The sequence below is a fragment of the Amphiura filiformis genome, chromosome 20 (genome assembly GCF_039555335.1).
Source record: "Amphiura filiformis chromosome 20, Afil_fr2py, whole genome shotgun sequence".
In the NCBI taxonomy this organism is placed as follows: Eukaryota; Metazoa; Echinodermata; class Ophiuroidea; order Amphilepidida; family Amphiuridae; genus Amphiura; species Amphiura filiformis.
This window is the reverse complement of record NC_092647.1, coordinates 57,439,240-57,459,366: the sequence shown is the minus strand read 5'-3', so window position 1 is coordinate 57,459,366 and position 20,127 is coordinate 57,439,240. Positions and strand designations below refer to the sequence as shown.

The following is a 20,127-nucleotide window of genomic DNA, read 5'->3' as shown; positions in this document are numbered from 1 at the left end:
ACTTTTAACTAATTTTGAATTTGAAAATTTATTCCAGCTTATAAAGCAATTTTTGTTAAAATGGACACCAAGAGTGGACTTAACACAAGAGTGGTAATTATTTTATTTCGATTCGAATTTCTTGGGGGATGACACCCCCAACATGCCCAAGTGTGTCCACTTTCATTACAAACAAAACGTCAAATACATGTTAGTCTTTATGTTCTGCTCTTTAACTCTCTGTAAAAAACCCTCGCAAGTCGTAACTTTATTCCATTCAAATTCTAGCATAGCTCACTTAGAGATTGTTGATATTTCTGGAAGTTGCAAAGGACTTGGCTATGATCCGGGTGAAGAAAGTGACACGTGCACCATTCCTCGTGGTTCTGGATTAACCCATATAAAGATAGAAGGGCAGCGCTTTGCCTGTGAATGCGACTGGGCCGCTGGACATGTAGGTAAGATCACATTGTATCCATTCAGTTGAGCAGAATAAGCCCTTTAAACTGTCGGCAAATATTCGTCGTTCCTTGTTAAAAAACGACCTCGACGCGACGTTCCGACGGATGCAAAGAGCAAATGCCTTGTCACAATACAAAGGAGACGTATTTTTTAAATTATTTTACCCGCAGGTCCCAGAAGAGGCCGCGGTCCCAAAAAGGATCGCGACCTACAGTTTGGAAACTGCTGGGACAGAGCATCGATCTAGAGTTCTTATTGTCCGCGTTCAATTCCGTGCATGTATTTGTGACGTGGTATGTCGAAAGGAGACACTTTTGGGCTGGATCGTAAATGGAGAAATAGCATAAAATCTGCCCGGGGGTGATTTTTTACTCACAATTTGGATTTGTTGCAAATTTGTGATGTTATTAATGTTTAAAACATAGTTTCAGACCGGAACATAACTGGCATCTTGTATTTGTTGAGACATTTTGCAAGGTAATTCCTACTCTCAACATTGTCAATAATATTTTTAAAGGCCAATATCTCTCAAGTTCCAATTTTATAATACCATAACTTACTAACTTACTAACTCAATATCTTCGCTTAGGAATGTCCGATTTCATTGGAAAAAAAAGCGTTGTGGAGCAACATATTTCTATATTTTTGATATGTAAAACACTCAAAATTGATAACCTGCCCAAAAGTGTCTCTTTTTGATATGACACGTCACATTTGCATGTAGATGTTATATTTTGTACGAAATGAATGTTTAGTATTTATAAGTCAAGTAAGTCATGCTTAGTGCGCGTTGCATGATCCTTTCACCTATTGTACATTGACCCACCTTTGCACAGTATTTTGGTAGGACCTGAGAACACATCAGACACACCAAATTACATTCTGAATACGAAGCATGTCCTTCTGATATCAAATAAGTTTGAGTTTTTGAAATTTGCGATATAATTTGTATTATATCGCGAATTTCAAAGAAATCTAAATTATTTGATATCAGAAGGACATTTCTCGTGTTCAGATGTGGTCCCAGGTGCCACAAAAATACTGTGCAAAGGTGGGTGACCGATCCCTTATTAACCTTATTAACATCAAATGATAATATGATTTTATTTGATTGCTTTCCCAGCAAGAGACAAAGATACTGGAAAGTACCAGTACGTTCGTCAATGGACAGAAGCGTGGTTTCTGGCAGACCCCGAAACTTGCGACGCATCACACTTGCCTTTAACTGCTGACGACGACGTAAATACCTCAGCACTTATGTCTTCTCCCTCATATAAGAGCTACATAGAGTGGAATGATGCGCCAGAAAAGAAACCCGCTTATTTTATATATAAGATGCAATGTTTATCTCACAAGCACGCAGTGATAGATGCGGAGAATAATCAGGTTGAAATAAGGCTTAAGTGTTTCTATCCAATGGACATATATACAACCATGAAAAAAGCCAAAGATGGTGACGTGAAACCACTTCAGCTTCCGAAGGAACGGGAGTATGATAGGTGTGTGGTAAGGTATTTCCAGGGCAATGAGGTTGTAGTGGTGGTGCGTTTACCTTCCAAAGGTGATTATATAGTAGATGTCTGTGGTTATGCTCATGGAATATGTGAAGATGTACAGCATGCCTCCGGTCAGTTTATTGTTGGCTATAGAGTCAGAGGTTTGAGTGATGTCCCTTGTGCCCTTTTCCCAGAACGCAAGGGAGATATTTACGGTGCAAGCTGGGATTTGCAACTGGCTGGAGTAAACGTCATTCAGCCAAGTCAACCTGTCATCGAGTCCCAAAGTGGTAAAGCCACCATTGAGTTGGATCGAGGCGAGAGTGACAGATCTCTAATATTTAAATATTATCATGAGAGTGATCCATCAACAGACTTGGAAGAATACGTATACCCAGAGTCTATAGGAAACAAGGTACGGCTGAATCTATCATGTCCAAAGGCAGGAATGTACGCATGCGTGATTTATTGCAAATTCGACGATGAAGATGAGACCAACAATACCCACAGCTTTGCGGGTCAGTTTGTTATATCTAGTCCGCGAGCTGATACACAGGTACTGGCATATCCAAGTGATTCAAATGGCTTGTGGGGGCCAGATGATTTCATCCATAAACTTGGGATTCAAATGTCTAAGTCGATGACAATGTCAACAATACACACAGACAACAATGGCGAGGCGTGTATTGGATTTATAGTACCAAAGGCTGTGACATACAGTCATCGCCTGACAACTATGAAAGGAGAAGACATTGAAACACATCTCTGTACGCCGAAACTACAGCTCAGACAGATGGATCAAGATGTGTTAACCTTCAAATCAGATGCTCAAATATCGGATACTACCGATTAGATCTATATGGAAACACAGAGAATGAATCTGCAAACAAGTTCTGTGGTCGATGGATGGTGATATGCGAAGCGCCCTATCGTAACCAACTCTTCCCAGAAAATCATGGTCTTTGGGGTCCTAATATACACTTTTACAAGTTAGGCATCGAGCTTTTATCTCCGGTATCTTCTACTATCAACACACAAGATGGAAGAGGAAAGCTAAGGTTCCTTGTACCTAATGGTGTAGCGACACGACATGACATGAAGAATTACAAAGGAGAAGGCATCAACAGCACACATATGTATGCCGAAACTCGAGCAAAGCCAGATGGATCACGAGAGGTAACCCTGCATATCCTATGTCCTGAAACAGGTTACTATCGATTGGTTCTGTTTGGAGATGAAGAGAATGAGTCCAGTTACAACTGTTGTGGTCAATGGATGGTAATGTGTGATTCGTCCTTCCGTGGGCACATCTTCCCGGAAGGTCGTGGTCTTTGGGGTCCTAATATACATTCACGCAAGTTGGGCATTGAGATGATGTCTCCGTTGATGTCTACCATTGTAAAGGCAGAGGTGTCCAATTCTGTCGCTCACGACAGCAACGAATCTCTACTCAGCCGCTATCCGTTATCCTCAACTATCAATACACAAGAAGGGCGAGGAGCACTGAGATTCATCCTACCTAACGGTGTCGCAACAACACACAACATGATGAATGCCAGGGGAGAAAAGGTCAGGAACACACATATGTACGCTGAAACGAGAGCAAAGCCAGACGGGTCAAAAGAAGTGACTCTTCAGATCATTTGCCCTGAAGTTGGTTACTACCAATTAAATCTGTTCGGAGACAATGAGAGGTTATCACAGTACAGCTATTGCGGCAAATGGTTGGTGATATGTAGCCAACATTACCGCGGTACACTGTTCCCCGAGTCTGATGGATTATGGGGCCTAACCTCATTCACATACATTAGGCCTTAAATGTGTATCCCCAACGTCATCTACTATCCAAACGTACAACGGCGAAGCTAGACTGATCGTATACATGGAAACGGCCTTTTTTCGTGCCAATAAGTTCTTACATGGACTTTATGACGACAACGGAAGAATTGAAAATGAAAAGCAATGTGTCTGTGCTACGATGAACAATCAATGTGGTTCATTTGTGAATATAACGTACAACATAAAAATTACCAAAAACGGATACTACAAGCTAATAACATGGGGTGATCCGAATGGTTGCAGCACATACAAAGAAACAGGCCAGTGGCTGGTTAGGTGTGACGTTCCTTTCAATAGTCCCATCTTTCCAGATCAACAAGATCTATTCAGTTCCAGAGATGACTTAGGCAAGTCTGACGTAGAAGCAGTTCCACTGACCTTGCCAACGATGGAAAGTTCGAAAACGGTGAAAAGAAAAAGTCGAATGTTGCTCAGCTGCGAAGTGCCTTTTACTGGGGAACTCTTTCCAGAACATCACGGAGTGTGGGGTCCCAATGGCCACTTTCACGAATTGGGCTTAGAAATGGTTTCGCCAACATCATCTGTACTGGAAACATCCCGCGGAAATGCAAAGTTGAGTATTCGAATGAAAACCAACGATTTCTATGGCACCACATTATTGCACGGACTTTTCTACGATAGCGCCCAGCTAGACAATGACAAAACATATGTAATGGCTGAGGTCATGAATACACAAGAGTTGACAGAGATAACCTACCATATGAAGCTTCCCAAAGTCGGTTACTACAAGTTCAAGTTATGGGGCGATCCAAAGGGCTCTAAGATAAACGCCGAAGCAGGTGTATGGCTAATGAATTGTAACCAGCCGTGTGAAGTGGGAGACATCTTCCCTGAAAGCTGGAAACCATGGGGTCCTGACGATAGGTTTAGAGAATTAGGCCTAAGTGTAGCAGATCACGATTCGTCAACTCTTCAAGCGGTAAATGGCGAGTGTCGATTAGTGATAAACATCCCCAACAAAATCTACACAGCCTACGCATTAAAGACATCGACTGGGAAGGAATTGAGCTCGGTTTCTTCTAACGATCACCCGGATGGTATTTCGGTTGAATTTACGATAAGAATTCAGGAACCTGGTTATTATTCGTTCGATTTGTTCGCAAGCCAAACATCAGGAAGTATGCCATGGGTAGGGAAATGGTTGGTGGTGATGTCCTACAATGATAATGATGATGATTAGAGCTACATTTTACTTCAGATGTAGGTGACGCATTTGATGCAGCTGCTCCATCGATTGAATCTTCAGTTATATACAATTCCCCGATTGACTACAGTGTCTTGCGTTTACTCATGAGAATGTGTCACTTTCGATGTCTTTATGGGTTTACTGTTTATTAACTACACAAATTGCCAATTTCAGACGGAATTTTCCCAGAACTCTCGCTTTCTGCAAAGCTTTCAGAATTCAATGCCCAATCAGTAGTTCTTCTTGGCGACTTCAATGTCTACCACGAAGAATGGCTTGGCAACCGTACAACAGATGCTGATGGACGTCGTACACTTGAGATGTGTAATGCTCTTGGTCTAACACAATTTGTCAAAGAACTTAACCGGGAAGACCAGATTCTTGACTTGATCATCGCTAGGTACTACAGACCACGTTCCAGTTCATTTTAAACTGAACGTGCCGCTGTACATAGATAACCCCTACAAGCGCAAAGTGTGGCAGTACTACAAGGCCGACTACTGGGAAATGAGAGGTTTTCGTGCATCTGTAGACTGGTCTCTTGCGCTCCAATCTGATGACCCAGAAGAAGCACCACTAGCACTATCATCAGTGATGCTATGAAGATTTTCATACCAGCAAAGCTCGTTATCAAGAAGACTGGAAACAAGGTATGGTTTGATGACCACTGCAAACGAGTAAGAGTCCTGAAGGAGTGCAGCGCCGAACTTGCAAGACCACTCAGCCTGCTGTTTGAGCTTTACTTCTGCAAGGGAGTTTTCCCAAGCCAATGGAAGACTGCATCTGTCATTCCTATTCACAAGAGAGATTAGAGGTCTAATCCATCCATGTACCGCCCCATCTTTCTGATCTGCATCACCAGCAAGGTCATGGAGGCTGTTGTACAGAACCAACTTCAGAAGTACCTCCTTGGTAACCAACTGATTTCAGATAGAGGGTTTTGGATTTAGACCACCCAGGGGTCAATATTGGGTCCACTCTAAGGTCTGGCACAATGACCTTTGCTCGAAACTCATGGCAAAAGAATATCCGGCAAGCTGCTCACCTGGATTAGGACCTACCTTACAGACCGATCCATCAAAGTTGTCCTCTGGCTAGTCATCAAGTACTCCATCACTGCATCAGTTCCCCAGGGTTCAATTTATTCTCTGTCTTTATTGATGACCTGGGTGATGAGTGTGAGATGATTCCACCTTGCTTTGCGATATTACATCTAGAGACAACCCTGAAGCCGTTACTGTTAGCCTAAACAGAGACCTGGAGAAAATGAGGATCTAGGCAGACAGATGGAAGATGACCTTACTTACAGCCATTAAAATGACAATATCAAGAAAGAAGAATCCAACCAAGCTAGATCTTCTGTTTGGTACCACCAAACTGGCTGAGAAGGAGGAGCTGGAGACCCTAGGAGTCACAGCCGACAGCAAGCTTACCTGTACAAAGCACATCTCCAACATCTCATCCAGATCAGGGTAGAAGCTGGGCGCTCTGAGGAGAGTTGCAAACAAACTTGATGTGAGAGGCAGAACTACCGTTTACAAGGCCCAAGTTCGCAGTGTGGTGGAATACATCTCACTGTCTTGGATGAGTACCAATGCCACCACTCTAGGATTATTAGACTCTATTCAGAGAAAGGCCCTTCGAATCATAGGTGTGAGCGAAGAGGATGCGATTACAAAGCTGAACATCACATCTCTTCATCAAAGACGTCAAGTTGTTGCAGCATCAGTCCTCTACAAAATGCACACCAGCTTGTGCCCACCAAACTGAAGGCATTGCTACCAAAGCCATTTGTAGTCAGAAGAGCTACCCGCTCCAGCTTGTCCATGCCTTGCCATAATCAAAGTACCCGTTTCTAGAACCATATCTACTGGCAGGACCTGCATCCACACTGCAGTTCACGTTTGGAATAGCCTACCAGATGGAGTAGTCGGAGACGTAACTGACAACGGCGCACCATCCTTCAAGAGCAGAGTACATAAGCATCTCATTTCATGTGTCTGATCCTTAACGTTATTGTACCCCCCTTCACTCTTGTTGTTCCTAAGCTGCTGTGACCCACTGATTGGTCCATGTGGTTGTCTTTAATTGAATATATGAATACAAAAGCCACCCAAGTCCATACTTTGCCAAATTGAGTTTGGGAAAGTGTTGCTATACATAGGCCTGTCATATATATGTAAGAACAACTCAAATTCATCCTCTGTGTCTATTGAGCATGTGAAAAATAGCATGTATGAAAGAATCAACCCAAGTCCATGATTTGTGTCTTGTAACACATTGATTGAAATCCAGTATGTATAAAAGTCCACTTGTAACATCTTCATTGCTGGAGAGTGATTTTTGAAAAAAAATGGGTTTAATCAAGGAAAGTGTGTGGTTTATATTACATGGCAGAATGCTTATCAACATTATACATAACTGTGTGCTTTATTTTGTATTATCTTACTAGTGGTAATCTCATTCCAACATTATTGTCTTTGTATATGATTCAAAAAACCACCCAAGTCCAGAATTTAAAATGAACCCCACGAAGTCCCTGAAATGCTAATCGTCATACCTAATACAGTTCAACCCGCCCTTTGCACGTACAACTTACTATATTGACCAGGTAAATCTAACTGAAGGAATTAAAATGATACACGGGTTTTTTTTCTCAAAATCACTTCCCATGGACTTGGGTGGGTTTTGGATTCATGTATTCAATTGTGCCTATATAAGTTTTTGTTTTGTTTCACTCCTCATGGGCTATTGTTCACTCTAGTATTTTATTTATAAATATATGCTACCCGATACAGGTGTGATCATGGTGATGTTTCTTTCAAGAGCATTCCACCACCTGATTTAAGTTATTACCTTGCAGATACTTTGAGAAATCTAACTTACTCTTACTTATACTCTTACTCCTTCGACTTTTGATGTCGGCACCAATGATGGCTCGCCAAAACTGCCTGTTCAGCATGCTGGTCTCAATTTCTGCTACTGTATATCAGCTTATTTGGGATTTTCTTAGACTTGTCAAAAGCCTTTGGCACTATCGACCACAGTATTTTATTACATAAATTGGAACATTATGGCTTTAGAGGAAACGTTTTACAATGGTTTGAAGATTACTTACATAATAGAAAACAGTATGTGTATTACAATTCTTGTAAATCTGAATATAAAGATATAATATGTGTACCTCAAGGCTCCATCCTAGGCCCATTATTATTCATTTTGCATGTTAATGATATCATAAATACTTCCACCATTCTAAAATTTGTCTTGTTTGCCGATGATACTACTATAACTTATTCACATAAGGACATTGTGTCCAAATACGATCTTATCAACAATGAATTAAAAGAAGTTAATAATTGGTTTAAGGCTAATAAGCTATCAGTGAATGCAAGCAAGACTAATTACATGGTGCTTGGTACAAATCAAAAACATCACGCGTATTGTACAATGTTACCAATAATATTTCTAAGTAGATAATGTAATCCTGGAAAGGATGAATAAGACCAAATTTCTTGGAGTGACAATTGATGAGAATCTAACTTGGAAATTTCATATTAACAACATCTTAAAGAATATATCTAGAGGTGTTGGTGTAATAAACCAACTGAAACATTTTGTTCCCTACGGTAACTTAGCATGGGGAAATACTTTTCCAAAAATATTTGGAAAAGATTTTCAAACTTAAAAAAAAAGCCCTTAGAATTATATCGAATAGTCACTTTTTAAGTCACTCAGCCCCTATTTTCAAGAATTACAAGTTGCTTAATGTTTATGATACTTATGATCTCGAATTAAGCACTTTTATGTACAAATATAATACCAATCAGTTACCATGGTTACCAAAGGCCTTCAATAGTTATTTTGTTGAGCAGAGGAATCACCACAGGTATCACACAAGAAACGCTGAAGATTACAAGATCTGTCTAACAAAAACAGAGTTTGCTAACAAAACAATAAGAACTGCCGGGCCAAGAAAATGGCATTCGATTGACAAATGCGCCAAAACGGCACTTAATACCTCTTAGTTTGGGTTACTTATTAATTGTTGTTTTTCTCCCTTCTTAAAAAATCGCTTAAAATTAACTGATCTCTTAGCATTTATACTATAATCACATATTCACAAAATGTCAGCTTTCTTGTGCGATATACATGAGTATATGTTATGAAATCTTAATTTGTCTTACACTTATATTCTGCATGTTCTTTATTCATCATGTTTGTTTTTTTCTGCTTAGTTCTACATGACTGTATGAAAGAGAGTGTGGGTGTTTGTATGTATGTAATTGTATTTTATTAGATAAATTAAGAAACTTAGAAAGGTTAAGGGGTGTTTGTTCAGGCCTTTTGGCCTTCTGAGCATCTCCTCATTCAAATGTGTACGTTTTGCTGTTATTGTATTGTTGTATTTTTGAATGAAATAAAGATTGATTGATTGATTGATTGATTATATCCTGTGTCTTTTTGAAGCAGGTCCACAAAGGTCTTCATGGGACATAAACGAATCCCATTGGATTAGTGTTGGATCATGTAATATCACGTGTGGGATGGGTGTGTTGAATTTTGGTGTACGGAGAATCCTATGTATATGTCAAATTTTTAGGGACTGTAATAATAAACGGATGTTATTGGCCCAAACTGATATAAGCGAACGACATTGAAATTGATATCATACTCAATACACATCAAGCACGTTGAGATCCAGGATACCCTTAAAAGAAATTGTGTAACAAAATAAAGAATTTGTAAAATTTGTGGCCGTTCGGAAATTTGGATATTTGCGTGATTGGCGAGTCGTGTGTGCGTATAATGTGCTTGTACGTTTTGTATGGGCGTGTGTGTGTGAGCTTTGTAATTACACACTTTAAAATACTCAGCCGTTATAAATACGTCCAGTCGCCATCGTAGTGAATACGTCATACCATAGACTCTGGATGGTCATACGAAGCTTGGTCCATAGACGAATCCAATTTCACGCATTCCTACACCTCAATGGCAGCCATAACTGGGTCCCCGTCGGCTCCATCCCAACTTGATCCCACCTATAATTATAGGTTAATGAACGCGTATTACTTGTTGGAAGAGAAATTAGACAAAATAATGCACGCGCGCTGATGTTGATGCGCTGATGTTGACGCATCAACATCAGCGCAAGCATAGACATACCACCTAGACCTATCACTGCCCATCCTTTACCACAGCGGAAGGTGAAGCCCCGTACCCAAGGTGATATTGACGGATTGACGGGGTTACTAGGCGCGGAGAAATATCGCATACATGTTTGACGCGCTCGTTTGCGTGATTACTGCGCCGTTATCGCCGCGTCAAATTCAACATGTTCCATAGACGCGAACATGTCTGCTTGGTTGCGTCCGGGTATGCGTCCTTGTCAAATTCGTTGCTAAGCAGTGTCGGCTTCACTACGCGAGTAAAAGTCATTGGTCTAGGTTCTCGTTTGTCTGGGAGCGCAAGTGCATTATTTTGTCTAATTTGTCGAGCAACAAGTAATACAAGTTCATTAACCTATTTCATACACGAGAAGAAAAAACATGTGATATTTGCTGTTTTTATAACAAAATTATTACTAAAAATATTGGAAAATGGAACCAAATATAAATGCATCAACCCGCCCGAAAAATGAATCAAGCCTACGAGACGCGAACGCGCGGGAAAGCACTGCAATTAGACACAATCAGTGCATGGTTTGGATTTTTCTAACGCTTGCTCTGATTGGTTCGCGCTATCTAAGAGTGTATGAATGTGAAATGATACGGCCTTGGCGAAGATTTTAAACTGCATTATCAGCCATGTTGCATCTATTTTAAGCTGCTTTAATCCACCCAATTAGGCAGTCATAACACCAGTTTGGTGCGAAGGGTGATTGTCCGAAGAATTCTGACCATCACTTTGCTCATTGGATTCGTCTATAAAGTACAACACAACTCAAGAACCACATGACCTACAAAAGTATATATGTGATATTTGAATTCTTCTACACACTCGCTATGAAATGATCAATGCAATGTTTGCCAGAGCTCAGTATATACCATTCGCAAGATGCTACCAAATCGCTAGACTACTTTGTAGTCCGATTCTTATTTTTTTTATTTATTATTATTATTATTACCATATCAATTTGTAAGCGCTCTTTTTACAAACTCATAGTTCATTGAATTGACAACCGTATGACAAAACAGGCGAAAATAGTAACTTTTTGCACAAGAATTGCAATTTAAAGAGAATTGGCCATTGCTCATTCTAGTGACGCTAGTATATGGACAATATAAGTGTGCTTTTTCATTTAATGACATAAACTTTGAAAAATATTGTAAGGAACACTTGAGGTTTTGACTTTTAAAACCTACCTTTTGGTCAAAAAATGTGCTTGGATGGGTAGTTTTCAACAGATTTACCACATTTGCCTTGCTATAACATTGAACTGCATTATCTGTTAACCTAATGACGAAATGTGTTTTTAGGGGCAAGTGTTAGCTTTCGTTTGATATTAACAAAATTTGATTGGATGAAGGGAACACTTGACGTTACGACAAAATCCAATCACAGAGGCCCATTTCGAGCTAGAAGCTCCCGGCTCTTACGATGCTATGCACTCAACCGTGTAGTGTAATCAAAGACTGTATGGAGACAATTCACTGCTTGCTAGGAACCTCTTGGACGAAAATGTGTGCTCAGGTGTATCGAGGTGGTAACTGTGCATAGATGGTTTATAATAGAATGGTTTTTGTATAGAAACTTTTCTATATGTTGGCGTTGCAGTTATCAATAAAGGGCTCCAACTATTGCCTTTTGCAGATTTATTGAGTACTGAGAGAGGGCACTGTATACGTATGCCGTTATTTTTCATACTATGATAATTATCAAGAGAGGGCTCTTCTTATGTTACTGTAAGATATAGACGATGGTGGCCGACAGTCATTTAATGCGGTAACAGCCAATAGCGTAAACAAAACAGACAATATGACGGCAACACTGTCTGTTGGACGTTGGACGCCCCGAGCCGAGGTGCGTTTTTAGCTCCATTGGCCCCCGTTGCAGAAAAAAAATTGCACAAAACATATTTCCCAGTGCAATGTATACATTTTCACGTGAAAATAAATAATTTTGGATTCAAAATGAATTACGTGGCAGGCAAACATCATACTCATCGTTACTAACACCGCGTATACAGTGTTACATATGGGGGAATTTTTAGTATATATCATAACATATCGTGCGTTATTCACACAAAAAATTCAAAAAACAGTACTTACAATGAGGTTCACTGTCGAACCTCAACGGTTTTAGACTGATAAAATAGTGCTTGATAACATACATACAATTTTGGAATTATTTGACACATTTTCGTGTAAACGTGTTAAACCAATGACGACGTCAAAATTCAGTCAATCTTGGCCAGTCCCCCTGGTGTGGGGGTCGGATTTGAGTTCGCTCCCAGGCCGTTCGCGAGGGCGGTCAATGGATTGGAAGCATAATGGTGCGTCAGATCTTTGGAACTGTCGGAATTCTAGAATTCCGACAGCTGTCAAAAAGTTGGAATAATTTTCTAACGTCGAGTTCATGCTATTTTCTTAAGGGGGTCGATCTTTTGTGCGTAATTATAGAGGGCCAGAGGATTCACTCTATCATTAAAAAAATATTTGAAGAAGTCAAAGAGCCCTAGGAATAAAAACTGTAGTGTAATTCACGCCAGATACAATTTCTTTATACGACAAAAAATAATATTTGTAATCGATCAAAAAACGAACGTTTTATATCAATTTTAAATTTAGCCTGAATCCGTAAATATGGTACCTCTCGCCCTTTTTTGAGTCAAGGCTATTTTTACCATTATGCAGCGAACCATTGTTGAAGCTATTTCACATACATGTACAAAACATTCTAGAGAAAGAATGAGGACATATAGTGTTGAAATATCTTTTGTTGATTTCAAATGATAATGTCATGAAGTCGTAAATTTTAAGGTCAAATTCCTAAAACCAAAACAAAACATTGCGACGCAGATAATTCCGACTTACGCAATTTCATCATCACATCAGTGTCTTTATTATTTGTTTGAAACCTTTCCCAAACGTTCGTGCTATTTATGCATAAAACGGCTAATCTATCTTTACAAAACGCGTCTTTTTTTAGTAAACAAAAGGCTAAAGATGGCAATATGCGATTTATCTTTTATCATTACACTCCATCGCTCAATTGCCACGGTGGCCGAGCGGTAAAGCGCTAGACGCGTAATCGAAGGAAGTTTAGAATCGTTGGTTCGAGTCCCAACGAAGCCCGTGGAAACCTTTTTTTCTTCAAAATTCATGATCGCATTCCGAAATGAGTCACTTGTCGGTAAATCATGTCTCGTATCCTTAATCAAAGTTTATAGGGATATTCTGATGGGGAAAAAACCGATTGTCCTAGGTGGCATCCCTAAATTCGTAACCAGGGGTGACAGGAGGGTGTGGTGGAAGAAGGGTCCTTCTCAGCAATCAGGTGTCACTTATCATGCTTACAATATTAGTACGAAATCTGAAGAAAAAAAAAGGGGGGAGACGACCCATATGTTAAGAAACTTGTAATTGTAATTGTAAAACCGGACAATTGGTGAAACATATTTTTTAATTAAGCTTTAAAGGGACCATTGAAAGAAAATATGATTTGGTATCAAAATAAAGCCCATAAAATATAGAATCAATATCTAAAACAATTGAAGAACTAGCTATTTTAGAAATAAAAATACAATGAAAACAACGTACTCGATTTACCCCTTCCGACGCTACATCGCGCGTCATTTATTAAAAGTAGAAAATTGGGCGCTTTCCTGATGACGTCATTGTGGTTACGCGTTTTGTGTTGCGTTGACATTTTTGCCGGGATAATTTGACAATCGCGATCTAAATATCAGATGCAATAATCATGGTAATACAACCACTTATAATTATTTAAAGGTCAAGTAAAAACAAAATTCCAGTTGATTGTCCACATGTTATCAAAAAGAGGAAGTTGAGGGCCTTTTTATTTATCATTAATTAGTTATTTTTACAATGCAAATGGATCATTTAGGCCTATGTATCCCGGACATTATTACTAGTTGTGTAATTTGTAGAGGAGGATGATAGGATCGATGCTCTTGTTATTTGATGGTTCTCTGAGAGGATGATTAAAACAAAGCCTCTAAATTGAAATGCTTATTGGACAGAAGCAAATCCAAACTATTGACAATATTATTAACTTTTGAAACATTTAAAAAAAGAAGTTTCCCCTTATCATGCTTATAATAAAGAAAATAGCATTAAACATTTCAGACTCCCTCAATTGCATTGCCATGCGAAAGGAAGCGGGCGGGGACGATCAATTGGGTTTTTTTTATCATCATCAAGCATGCAGCTTCCTATTTTACTTATTCATAAATTCAACCCCCGGTCAACATGACCATGATTCCGATGACTTTATGTAGGCCCTACATGGCATATAAAACCATAAAACTAACTATGAGTATGCCTATAGGTATAGTGACGATGATGAGGGGAATATCGCCAAGATTTCGCAACACATAAATTGCAGATGATGTGCCGGCGCGAGCACCTCCCATGGGTATTATTATAGGCCTATGTATTTTTCCGTAGGACCTACATAAAAATATTCAAGAGATGATTATTTTTCCAAAACCTGACAATTGGTATAAAAAAGCTTTTTCTTCCATAAGTTGACTTTCAAAAGTGCTTATTTTCATACCCCAAACAATGCAAAGTAGGCCTAGGCTCTTTTATTTTGCAAATTTATTCCCCTATAGGCCTACCATGTGTTATACAGGAGACTTGCCAATATTATTTGAGCCGTTGGCACTGATGGGCAGTAGCTGAACGGCAGATGAAGAAGTTGGTTCAGAAGAACATGACATGCAAGCTGTTCTTGAAATAAATTACGAGGAGCGCCTATAAACATACATAGGCCTTCAAAAAGGCTATATGCTACAAACTAAATGGGAAATATTATAGGCCTACACTTATTTTAATCCATGTATGGTTAGGACCGGGGTAGGCCTAGGCTGTACGAAATTGATGTCAGTCATTTCTAAAAACGAAATATCCAGCCAGGCGCGCTGTATTTTACAAGATTTACCCAATCAACATTAACTTTTAACTGTAGGCCTACCTTTGATAAAACTCTCGGACACTTTGCACTTTCAAGTATCCGTGGGAGTTGAGATTGGATTAGGCCTATACATTTCCCCCGGGCATTTCCATAACGTAAAATAAAGGCGGACAGTAAATATTGTTCATATGATTGTTTGGAGTGGCCTTTATATGTTCCTCTCGTGGTTCTTTATCTTTAAATTTGTTTCTCATTTTTCATAGGCTTTTAAAAATAAATAAAAATAAATTTTGGCTTTTATATAATAACGCCTTTTCCCAGATCTCGGAGGGTTCAAACTCAAAGCGCTGTAATTTCGCTGCCATGGTACTTATCACAATCACATCGCATCATCTAGACTGGATGCTGCCGAACCTGTCGCAAATCTAGCCGCACTTGGATTGTAACATCCGCCAATTATCTTTTCAGCTCCCCAAATTTCATTGGGTGAAGGAAGTTTTGATAACCAAACAACTAATCACCGATTTTTGAGAAGCAGGAAGAAACTGGAGATCCCGAAGAAAACCTGCGGGATCGAGATAAACCAAGTTCACATGAGGTTTAGGCCGGCCGCGCGCCAGGGGCTTGAAGTTGAACCCGGGACCTCAGTAGTGGTGCAAGGCGAGGAAACAACCGCGCCAACTCGCTCTCCCGGCCTGACTTTTGTTTTGAGCCTGGTCCCATAAGTGTGTCTCTACACGGAGCGACCGTTTAGAAACAAGCAACCCACTTTAATCACTCGCAATTCAACTTCCAAACTTCGGAGTCAGTATCGGCTTGCGTTTTAGGCCTGGCGGTTAAGGCCGTAGGCCTATATAAAATTATTGGGTTTTTTTTTATATAGATTTTTCAATTATTTTAGACTTTGGAATGATTTATGAATTTTTCATACATAGGCCTATAAATAAGTTCCTATAACCACTTCCAAGTCTTTTTGTGGTAGGGCCTACTCTAGGGGGTTTATCCCTCAAAATCTCACATTTGAAAAAAAAAGTGCGTCATCGTTTCCTCGAGCACTGTTGGAAAAGACCGAAAACTGCAGACAATGCTGATTTTACACTGAAAAAAACACCTCCCTCCCTCATCAAGTCATGAAAAGCCTCTGGACGATAACCAAAATATTAGTTTTATACGGCCTAACCTAGGCCGCACGCCCGGGAGGTAGGCTAATCAGGCCTAAAGAAATTAAGTCGCTTGTCATGGGCTAACCCGAAACATCATTGTCTTCTCTTTCCTATCCTCACCAGATATTTCAGAGGAAATATAAATAAAGAGTTGCTATATCAGAATGCCTCAGTCAAAACAAAATGATACTCTCTTGCAAACGCCGAGCAGCTAGCACTGACAGCTTTAACTTTGTCAATATGAAGGCCTAGGCCTAACTTACTTTTGTTTCCCCGTTGTTGGCCAGCTTTGTAGGCCTAGCTAGAATTTATATATAGGCCTATCATAGAAGTCATTGTAGCTTTGTAATTTATATTATAATATCCTTTTTAATATACTTGTTAGGCCTAAAAGAGCTCAAAAGGCACATAAAAGTTCATTGCTGTAAACACGTTCATGCGTTGGTTTAGGACCAAGTCTGGACTATGCAGTGTTGCCATGCAGCGGAAAGAATAACCACTTTGACGTCACAGGGGTTGCCACGTGTCTCTGCACATATGAATTGGGCGGAACGACGCGACATTGGGCGCTTTGTCTTTATTTGCTGATTTGGGGGGTACAATGAAGGAAAATTGCGTTTATCATTTTAGAAATGGATTCTATATGTTATTAGCTTTATTTTGATACCAAATATGTTTTTCTTTCAATGGTCCTTTAAACACTGTGATTATCCCCTTATTATAACTATTTTGGATAGTTATTTGTGAAAAACTAAAAAAAAATAATTACCTCATCAATTATGCAAATTAGGGCATGTGTACAATTGTACACATTGTGACTAAGTGACGACGTTTGCAATGATTTTTGGATACAATTGTACACATTATGACTAAGTAATGGCAGTAAAACAAACTTAAACCCTTTGTTTCTTTTTTCTGTTGTCTTCATACATCCGTATCGGTAGGCTCTTAACTGTCATTAATTTGGTATAAAATGCTAATAAACAGTTCTTGTCTTTGGAGAGACCGAGAAAGACATCACACTTAATAAACTTGATTTCTGAGACTAATTTTGTTACTCCACTCTACACGATCCATTTTCGGGCCCATCACCGACCAGTTACTCCTAACTATTTCTGTAATAATAGGCCTACAGAGTGGTTTTGCCAAAAAATGTATCCAGAGCAAATTATAAACTGAATGGAAGTATTAACAAAAGAGTTAAAAAATTATTTATAATGATGTACAAAGTATACTAAATAACTCCTACATATTGATAAGATTAGTCACACTGTGTACAACTGAACGCAATATATTGTGTATATAGTTACAAGGTGAGACACAATGTGTACAATTGTACACACCATTTAAAAAAAGATTCTACACCACATATGTTTGAAGCATTTGATCAAAAATAGTGTTCCGTGTTTTCTACAGGTCTTACACTAACCCACCCCCTGACTAGAATTTAGCTTGTCCACAATGATATTTCATATAAAATTAAAAAGGGAAAGTACCCGTCTTCTGGCAACGTGCTGTAGTGGGTGATGCCCTCTTAGATTATGAAAAGTGACATTCAGTTAGGCGAGGGCGCTCTGCACTGGAGGATAGCATATGAGTACACAATTGTGCACATGGTGTTTGTTTGCAGTAATAAGCTTCCCCTGGCATACAGGGAGCAATAGAAGTCCATGTGTACAATTGAATATATGAATACAAAAGCCACCCAAGTCCATACTTTGGCCAAATTGAGTTAAGCATGGGAAAGTGTTGCTATACATAAGCCTGTCATATGTATGAAAGAACAACTCAAATTCATCCTCTGTGTCTATTGAGCATGTGAAAAATAGCATGTATGAAAGAATCAACCCAAGTCCATGATTTGAGTCTTGTAACACATTGATTGAAATCCAGTATGTATAAAAGTCCACTTGTAACACATTCATTGCTGGAGAGTGAATTTTGAAAAAAAAATGGGTTTAGTCAAGGAAAGTATGTGGTTTATATTACATGGCAGAATGCTTATCAACATTATACATAACTGTGTGCTTTATTTTGTATTATCTTACTAGTGGTAATCTCATTCCAACCTTATTGTCTTAGTATATGATTCAAAAACCACCCAAGTCCAAAATTTAAAATGAACCCCACGAAGTCCCTGAAATGCTAATCGTCATACCTAATACAGTTTAACCCACCCATTTGCACGTACAACTTACCATATTGACCAGGTAAATCTAACTGACGGAATTAAAATGATACACATGTTTTTTTCTCAAAATCACTTCCCATGGACTTGGGTGGGTTTTGGATTCATGTATTCAATTGTACACAGTATGTACGAAGGGGGTATTTTCCAAGTGTAAGGATACTTTATAGGCGCAGTATATAATGTTAATAGCGATACATATATTTTTAATAATTTCACTCCCAACAAGTGATACGCATTTGTTAACCTATATACAATTAACACACGGCTTTCGGCTTAACCACGAGAAGGATATGTCAGCACATACACAAAAGTGCCAAAATCTGACTATTGAGGATTTTTAAGATCCTCCGGATGAGCAAATCAGCAATGAGCTAAATAGATTGAAATAGATTTGTGGATTGACTCTCATTTAAATCATGAAAATCTTCAATGGAAAGATTTAAGAGAGTGAGTTTGAGCCGGATGGGAAAAAGGAAAGAGAGGGAATATACAATCCGCATTAAATTAAAAATTCCGCTGGGAGGGCGGGTTAGTGTAGTCTTCTCAATTCCGGGTTCAATTCCCCGCGGCGCCACATGTGAGTTTGGTTGCCGGTCCATGCTCGTCCTCGCAGGTTTTTCTCCGGGTGCTCCGGTTTTCCTCCTGCATCTAAAATCGGACCTCTTCCCATATTCCTGTCCCGTCATATCCGGATGGCGTCCCTTAACTTTAATAGCCTCTGGGCACTATTGGGATTAGCCTGGCTTCGGCCGAATGTTATAAATAAAATAAAAAATCTTCACAAGCTTTGAGGCATCTTCCGTGTAGTTCATTTCCATATCCAGATATCAACAGGTGCAATTAACTGTTATTACATTCATTTATATTTTATCCATTACCGATAGTCATTAGCAAATATCATTGTACTTATATTATAGCAATAATAATTATGTCAATATCAATCAATTACACAGATCGGTTTTGTCTAAGTTATCATACTTTTGGTTATATTTTTGGTTTGTACCGGGTGTCCCAAAAAAGGTAACACGTAGATGGGCATTTCGTGATCCACAGCATCCCCCCCCCCCACACACACACGTTTCACTTTTCTATATATAAAAAAAAGTTAAGATTTGTATACCACTGGAAACCTCTGGCTACATGTTTATTTACAAAAAAATTCTTGCAGATTAATTCGTTAAGCAAAAAACATTGTGAAATTTAAATTACGTTTTGGTACACCAGAACGAAATTACAACACATCGTCTATGGAGCAGCATATAATAGACTAGACATCATGCATAACATACAAATGCAAAATCGGAATGATGTAGATATCCACGTAAAGAGCTTATTCCCCAAATTTCAGTTGATTCCGCCGGAATCAATTGAAATTTGGGGAATAAGCTTTTTTCGTGGATATCTACAGAAAAATGTTGTAGAAAGAGGATGCTAGGATCAGGAATACTCCTTTAACAAATATTAATGTCCTTTTCATGGCATAATCTATGTAGTCTACAAGAACCATGTGAAAAGTCAAGTTCACAACCTACATACATAGCCCGCATTCCTGAGCAAGCTGTTTACGTGACATAATGCAACATTACCACCATCACAGCCACCGAGCATTTGGCAGGACTTTTGGGTAGGCCCAGCCATATCTAAGTGGGCACACCTGACGTTGAAATCACGTTGAAATTTCGATGTCCG

At 39.2% G+C, this 20,127-nt stretch overlaps 1 protein-coding gene across 1 annotated transcript; it reads left to right on the top strand.

Annotated features, from left to right (window-relative positions):
• Window positions 1-199: 199 nt before the first annotated feature.
• Window positions 200-2,790, top strand: LOC140142395 (uncharacterized). The gene is made up of 2 exons (XM_072164365.1): window positions 200-437; window positions 1,565-2,790. The coding sequence occupies exons 1-2, from the start codon at window positions 200-202 to the stop codon at window positions 2,788-2,790; spliced, it is 1,464 nt and encodes a 487-aa protein (XP_072020466.1).
• Window positions 2,791-20,127: the final 17,337 nt, after the last annotated feature.